The 7,741-nt window shown below is 38.7% G+C and overlaps 1 protein-coding gene across 1 annotated transcript; it reads left to right on the top strand.

Annotated features, from left to right (window-relative positions):
• Window positions 1–772: 772 nt before the first annotated feature.
• LOC108717541 (protein kinase C theta type) lies at window positions 773–7,431 on the top strand. Its single transcript, XM_041564087.1, has 8 exons — window positions 773–913; window positions 1,024–1,188; window positions 1,665–1,756; window positions 2,809–2,871; window positions 3,874–4,012; window positions 5,928–6,119; window positions 6,221–6,349; window positions 6,915–7,431. Exons 2-8 carry the CDS (start codon window positions 1,027–1,029, stop codon window positions 7,029–7,031), a joined length of 894 nt encoding a protein of 297 aa, XP_041420021.1. The 5' UTR covers window positions 773–913; window positions 1,024–1,026; the 3' UTR covers window positions 7,032–7,431.
• Window positions 7,432–7,741: the final 310 nt, after the last annotated feature.

Below are 7,741 nucleotides of genomic sequence, written 5' to 3'. Positions count from 1 at the left end.
TGCATCTTGTCCCTCACATTTGTAAATGAGCCATTGGGTCATAAAATGAGGTTATGAATGGCCGTACATATAAGTGTGTAGGTATAACCCTCTCAATTACATGTCATAAACAAGTACCTTCCAAGAAACCATTTCTAAATTTTGAAATATAAATGTAAAGGCTGTTTTTATTTCCATATGTCTATTTGTTAAGTGTTTAACATACGCTACTATGAACAGTCTAATCATATGTTTTTTTTTATTTTTCGCTAAAAAATTTGAAAACTGCAGAAAAAGAAACACATTAAAGTCTTAGTTGGTGAATTTTTTATTTCAGCGACTTTTTTGTTTTTTTGCAAACTTATAGGCGACCTTTTTCCAAATGAATTGTCACTGGGTGTTTTTTTCTAACTCTAAATTTATTAAATTCAGTGGGGGTCATTTATAAGCGCTGGACAAATTTGCACCTGGGCAGTAACCCATAGCAACCAATCAGATGATTGCTTTCACTGCTGAACCTGCAGCTGGCTGGAAAAAAAGGTAATCGCTGGTTGGTTGCTATGGGTTACTGCCCAGATGCAAATTTGTCTAGTGTCTATAAATGAGCCCCAATGGATGTTTTTTCTCACACTAAATTCATTAATGTCAATGTGTGTTTTTCTAACTGTATTGAAGCAAATGTCATTTTTTCTTGGCAATTTTTTGTCTCCGTTTTGTTGGTGAAATGCGAAATTTCACTGTGAATCCATGTGTGGCAAAAAAATGTTGCTGCTCATTACAATTAATCTGTGATGTGCACTGTTAACATAATTCTTTTCTCTAACAAGGTGGAAGCATACAGAAGAGACCCTGTCTGGACATTGAAAGACCTGCTCCCCTGGACGTCAATAACTACAGCTTCCACTCTATAGTTGGACGAGGAGGCTTTGGCTTGGTGAGTGAAGGATTTCCCAAGTCATTAAGCATGTTTGTATAGCAAGATACATTGCTTTTGTTTCTACAAGAGACCCGATGATATTGAATCTCTTCTCTTATTTTTATTAGGTGATGTTGGCTTCTTTTAGGCCCAAGAAACAACTCGTGGCAATAAAGATCTTGAAGAAGTCTGAGAAGAACGACTGCCATGCCATCGCTAAAGAGGCCCGTCTACTGAAGATCAGCAGAGAATGTGCATTTTTATGCCAATCTTATGCAGTTTTTCAGTCTGAGGTAAAGTATACTGGACCTCATGCACAATAACGGGTTAAACATAGCACTTTCCATATGTGCCTGAGATTTAGTTCTTGACACTCACAGGACTTATTGTCAGGGGTACTTAAATATATTAAAGTCACATGACTTTGAAATGCACGCTACACAACTCCTAATACTGCCCTATTTGCCCTGTGATCACTGCCAGATTGCTGGGGAAATGCCATCAAGCAGCAATAGATTGCAGCTACCAGATCCACAGCGCAACTCTGCATTTTATTAACAGGTACTAGCAAATGGGGCAGTATTGGGAGTTGTGTGTGATGCAGTTTGGTGATGCAGTTCGGGGGGTTGGAAGTCACTACAGACGGCCCAAGTTGCATAGATAATTTTGTTCCCCTTTAAACAAGTACCTTAAAGCCCATCTTATCACCAGCTCTATTTTTTGGTATTAATATCTAATGTCTCACATTCTTCTAATCTGCACTTACCAGCTGGAAGCCTTCTTTGTCCTGGAATATGCCAGTGGGAAGTCTTTAGGGAAAATGATTTTACGTGAAGGAAAGCTACCAACATCAAGAATAAGGTGAGTAATATTAGGCCGAAATAATAATTCCAGATAGGGTTGCCACCTTTGTGGAAAAAAATACCAGCCTTCCTATATGTTTGCTTTTTTCTCCCTATATCCAGGGCAAGTAAAAGGGAAATAGGTGCAATGCTTATACCTTTTCACACTAGCTCTTTTGATCTTACACCCAAATCCTCTATTTATATACGTATATATTAGGTTAATGAGCAGGGTTTATATTTGAAATCTAATTTTGCAATGTCTGAACATTTGTCCTGTTTATAGAGATGGTTCAGCTCTAAGGTCACTTTTAGTGTGTTATAGACTGGCCAATTTTAAGCAACTTTTCAATTGGTCTTCATTATTAACTTTTTATAGTTATTTGCCTTTTTCTTCTGACTCTTTGCAGTTTTCAAATGGGCGTCACTGACCCCTTCTAAAGAGCAAATGCTCTGTAAGGATACAAATGTATTGCTATTGATACTTTTTATTACTCGTCTTTCTATTCAGGGCCGCTCCTATTCATATTCCAGTCTCTTATTCAAATCAGTGCATGGTTGCTAGGGGAATTTGGACCCTAGCAACCAGATGCAAATTGAAGAGCTGCTGAATAAAAATCTAAACAACTCAAAAACCTTAAATAATAAAAAGTGAAAACCAATTGCAAATTGTCTCAGAATATTACTCTCTACATGATACTAAAAGATATCTCAAAGATGAACAACCCCCTTTAAGAAATAATGTAAACAATAGACAAATAGTAGGTTCATCAAAAGTACTTATCCTTGCACTCATGTTAAACAAGGGGGTATTATGTCCTATTAATAAATTTATTTTTTCTGGAAATAAAGTCTCAATTACTCTTGGCTTACACAAATACAAGGCACATCATTGGGACAAACTTGTGCCTAATAAAATACTTTATTGAACAAAAAACTGCTCCTGGCAGGATGATTTTTTTGCCATGATACATAATACACTAATTGATATACAGATAAGTGCATTACTTCTGAGAGAAACATTAGAAATGGTGTGATACAGGAATGTTGATTATTTTCTTCTTTGAACAGGTTCTACACAGCAGAGATGGTGGTTGCCCTCCAGTTCCTGCATTCCAAGGGAATCATTCATCGGTCAGTAAAATCTCAGTATATTGTGTTATACCTTTAATGTGTTATTTAATGTATAACTGTCATGATTCCAATTACTGGTGGAGATCTGTCTTGTAAAGTTCTTTGAGATACCAGTTAATTTAATACAGGCATTTAGATATACACAAAAGGCCTTTGTCATACTGGGGGGTTAGAAGTGGATACTTGTTAGCTTTAAATAAGTTGCATATTTTATGCTCTCAATGTTCTGTCTTTTTCTAGCCAGATGCAGGTAGCAGCTACTAATATATCTGTGTGGCAGATTAATTAATACATATATGGGAAGCTTGTTCACGTATAAAATTTGCATAACTATAGGGGTGCAGACCCCCACAACTGCAGATTAGTACAGAGGAACAGGTAGGGAGACTGGACAGCAAAGAAGGGGACCAATGAATATCCCTGATGCAGTGGCATAACTACAGGTTGCAGGGGAGATCAGGGCAACAGAGGGTGTGTCATGGAGGGCTATGGGTGAACTAGTAACACTAGAAACGGGCACAGGGGTGGTAACTCTCGCATCTCACTAGCTGAATGGCCGGCACATCCCATCCCATCTGCTGCCCAATGAGAGGGGCCTGAACACAAGGCTGCTCTGTGTTCTGGCTCTGGTGGGTACAAATCGGCCCATTCCACCTGTGAATGTAGCGGTCCTTCAGGCAAATGCCGGAAGATACAGATTGCCAGTCCGGGCCTGCTTGCCACACAAGTGCTTATAAGGGCCAATTTGCACCAACTTGACTCTTGCATTTGTGCTGCAAATAAATTTATGTTTAGTACCTTGTAAGTTGTTTTCTTTATTAATTACAAGGTTCCTAAAGAGACATGGAAGTCCAGTATCCTTTCTGACATTAAAGGGAATGGAATATATGATTATAGGAAGCCTATACAGGCCTTTATCTTATTAAATAACCCTTGTCCTCTTTCCAAGAACTCTCTCTGAATTTCTATGAAACTAAATTGTTCCTAATATTTAACCTGCAGTGACCTCAAGCCGGGCAACATATTGATTGATAAAGACGGCCATATAAAAATCTGCGACTTTGGTATGGCGGAAGAAAACATCATTGGCCAGAGGAAGACCTACGGCTTAGCAGGAACCCCTGGATACCGGGCACCAGAGGTAACATCATTTCTTGTAAAATATGTACAATATATCCATAATAGCATATATATATATATATATATATATATATATATATATATATATATATATATATATATATATATATATATATATATATATATACATACATACATACATACATACATACATACATACATACATACATACATACATACATACATATATATATACATATATATATATATATATAGAAGAAAGGTTTGTAAAACTGCAAAACAATAAGTATAGAATAGCATCAGAATCTCAGATGATCCCATTCCCATGGGAAACCATCACCTAACAAGTGTGCAATCCTACTATACAGTTTGTCAAGCAATTTATATTTTTAGAAGAGTTTAGACTGGTCTGAACCCACTATGTCCAAACAATGTGATGTGGATTCACACACCCTCCTTTCCAGTGGATATAGATAAGCCTGGTGCACGTGGGTGGAGGCTCGGCAACCTCCCAATGCAATTCTGTGGAAAAAAACCTTGCGACACTCAGGTCTGCGTGAAAATTTCAATCTTTTATTGAAGCGGAGTGAAATTTTCACACAGACCTGCAATTGCACTCCGCTTAAATAAACTTGTTCCAGAAGAGGGATTGACTTTGTTGTCAGTGTGTCAATGAAAACCATTTAAACACACTGTACTTCAATATTAAAAGAAATATATAATAACAGGCTAACAGTACTTCCCACCTAAAAATCACTGGTGACTTAAAGGAGGGGCCTCTCCTGTTGCATTTAAACTTCAATTAATGCAAAGTATACTCGATTACATTCAATAAATATCAGTTGAAGGTACAATTCTTAAATGTGACTTTAGAATCTATAAGTTGATTATAATACACAAAAGCCAGGAATATCTTGTAAATTATATCCTTATAAACGGTGAGTACTGATGTCATTTCTGTCACATGACTCACTGAAACGTGTGTATTATAATAAATAAAGTACCCCCAGTTGCAAAATATGAGGATATTAGAAGTTACCTCGGCGTTCTATGACCTTTATAGAAACACTCGACCTTCGGCCTTGTGTTTTTATATGGTCATGAAACTCCTCGGTAACTTATAATATCCTTATATTTTACAAGAGGGGGTGCTTTATTCACTATATAATAGTTTAGGCACAGCAGTACTGTAATTCTTCCCCTTGCACAGGGTCCTGCTGTGGGAACACATGAATCCACTGGCAATTCCTGTTATACGTTGGAGTACATCAAATATCCAGAACTCTAATGCAAATATATCCCAACCATGTGTGATTCACTTTGTAAGTTGTATGGGAAATTGCAAATTAAATTGAAGGATATACTCCACATACCTTGTTCCCAAGCACATATGTTCCTCTCAATTACCCACCAGTGATTTAAGGGATGGATGCACTTTTTAACCTGTTCAGTCCACTCACTGCTGCGTATACACAGTAGAGGGAAAAGCCAAAATTGAACGAAAGAATCGGCTATTTTATTCTACTGCACATGCTACTGCCCCTGGAAATTTGAAAACCGAAGAATCAGGAAGAGTATTGAGCAGTGGGGCTCGCTGGAATAACCCCAGGTCAGTGCAGTTTTCTGCTGATGGGAGCACTGGTCCTGGGCAAGTAAGTTAAGTAAATAGAATCACTTGCAGGTGCCTAACTTTTGGTATCCCCAAGTGTAAAATTGTCTTCCTTCTCCTTTAATGTTACATGTTTTTAAGATAACTGAGTCAGTCCTTTTTCTGATGCAGTTTGGATGTTCCAATTTGCAAAAAGGCATCCCATGTTCTAGGCAAGAATCTCGTTGCTATGACATAAGCAGTGTAATTAACTTTCAATGCTTGGTTCTCTATACTAACATAAATAAAAGGAGTAAATTAGGTTTTTTTGTTGCAGTAATTTGTATCATTTATTTTCTCTTCAAAGATTCTATCATATGAGGATTACAATGCAGCCGTGGATTGGTGGTCTTTTGGGGTTACAATGTACAAAATGGCCACAGGAGTCATGCCGTTTTCAGCAGCAGGCAGCATTCACATACAGCGTTTTATGATTATTATGAAACCACCAACTTACCCATGTGATATGAACGAGGAAATGCTGGACCTCCTGCCTAAGGTAAATTGGTATACTGGCATATCTTTACCTACTCATAATGCAGACAGTTACCCATTATAACAATTGCAGTACTCAAATATATGATCATGTTTCCCTTTTAGCTTTTGGAAATGAATGCGACTCAACGGATTGGACTGAATGGAAACATCAGGGAGCATGCTTTCTACAGCACCATCAACTGGGAAGATCTGGAGAACCGAAGACTAGAGACCCCTTTTCAGCCAGGAATGGTAAATGAATGTGTTGGGCAATCAATGTGATACATTTAGTAAGACTCACCCTGCAGGTGGACTACTAGTACTCTTTTTGTATAATTTCATAAATTGGTAGGGCAGAGGTCTTCTGAATTTTTTTGTTATAGCTGTATGAATTATACAAAAAACATAGCCATAACCATCATTCTCCCATTGTTCCAGTGATGGTCAGCTAAAACTTTTACTCCAAATAGTTGTTAAGTAAGGCCTCTCTTAATAACCTAAGGCGCCCTTAGGTAGAGAGCCCCATCATTTGCTGCTGCTGATATCTACCAGAGTGATAGGGGATAGCAGAGTTAAGATAAAGAGGTTGTCCCAGTTGCATACAACAACCCTTGCTGTTATTGGGATGGAGGGCAGGTCAGCTGCATTACAACACCAGGTAACTGAGTTTGCCCCTTTTCTTTCTTGTAGTGAGGAAGCCCTCAGTGACCAATAAGGTGCAAAAACAAATCTACATAAAAACACAAGTCAAATAAATACTAAATTCTGCCATGTGAAATGTTATATAAAAGGTTAAGTGCTTTTCCCTTGTTCACAGCCACCTGTAGACGACTTAGAAGAACTTCCGATAACATTCCCCCGTCAAAGCTCCAGTGAAAAAAACAATCTGATAGATTTCTCCGAAGTAGATCCCAACTGGAATTGGCAGGAGTAAGGCATTACCTTTGTTCTAACATGGGACACCATCTTTAGTTGCTGCCTGTAACAACCTAAGGCCCTTTACATCATACCATCTTTGGCAAGCTCCACCCCTAAACAACCAATCCACCTGTATTGTCAAACCTAAACCATCTCCTGTGAATGTCACCTGGTTCTACCATCAACACCAGCACCAGACAGGATCTTTGACTGTAGTTTCTAAAGGATGGAAATAGAAAGGTACTGTGGTGAGTTTACATCTTGAATGAAGAGTACTAAATAAAACCAGTTTACCCCCCCACCCCCCCAAACTTCTGCCTCCCTCCTATTCCCTTACCCGTGATTAACCTTCATCCTAAGTGGCTCACGCCAGTGGCATAATCATAAAGGAAGTAGACCCCATGGCCGCGGGGGGCCCGGTCTACTTCCTTTATATTGTCTCTCTCCTACTCCCTTATCCCTGACTTCCCTAATCCTGATCAGTAAACCACACCCCAACCCTCTGTCACTCTCTTATTCCCTCACCTATGATTAACCCCTTTCCTTAATGGGCCACGCCAGTGGCATAATCATAAATGAAGTAGACCCCATGGCCGCGGGGGGCCCTGGTCTACTTCCTCTATACTGTTTCCTCCTACTCCTTTTCCTCTGATTTCCCTCAATCCTAATCATTACACAACACCACATCTGCCTTCCTCCTATTCCTTTACCTGTGATTAACCCTTT

This window comes from Xenopus laevis, chromosome 5S (genome assembly GCF_017654675.1).
Source record: "Xenopus laevis strain J_2021 chromosome 5S, Xenopus_laevis_v10.1, whole genome shotgun sequence".
Taxonomy (NCBI): domain Eukaryota; kingdom Metazoa; phylum Chordata; class Amphibia; order Anura; family Pipidae; genus Xenopus; species Xenopus laevis.
Note: the sequence above shows the minus strand (reverse complement) of the source record. Positions and strands in the feature narration are given on the sequence as shown.

What these genes read in the sequence shown, in the direction of transcription:
- LOC108717541 (XM_041564087.1), top strand. Translation starts at nt 1,027, where the DNA reads ATGTTGGCTTCTTTTAGGCCCAAGAAACAACTCGTGGCAATAAAGATC. An exon ending in TCCAAGGGAATCATTCATCG is followed by an intron (nt 2,872 to 3,873) that starts GTCAGTAAAATC and finishes TTTAACCTGCAG; the next exon opens with TGACCTCAAGCCGGGCAACA. An exon ending in CTGGATACCGGGCACCAGAG is followed by an intron (nt 4,013 to 5,927) that starts GTAACATCATTT and finishes TTCTCTTCAAAG; the next exon opens with ATTCTATCATATGAGGATTA.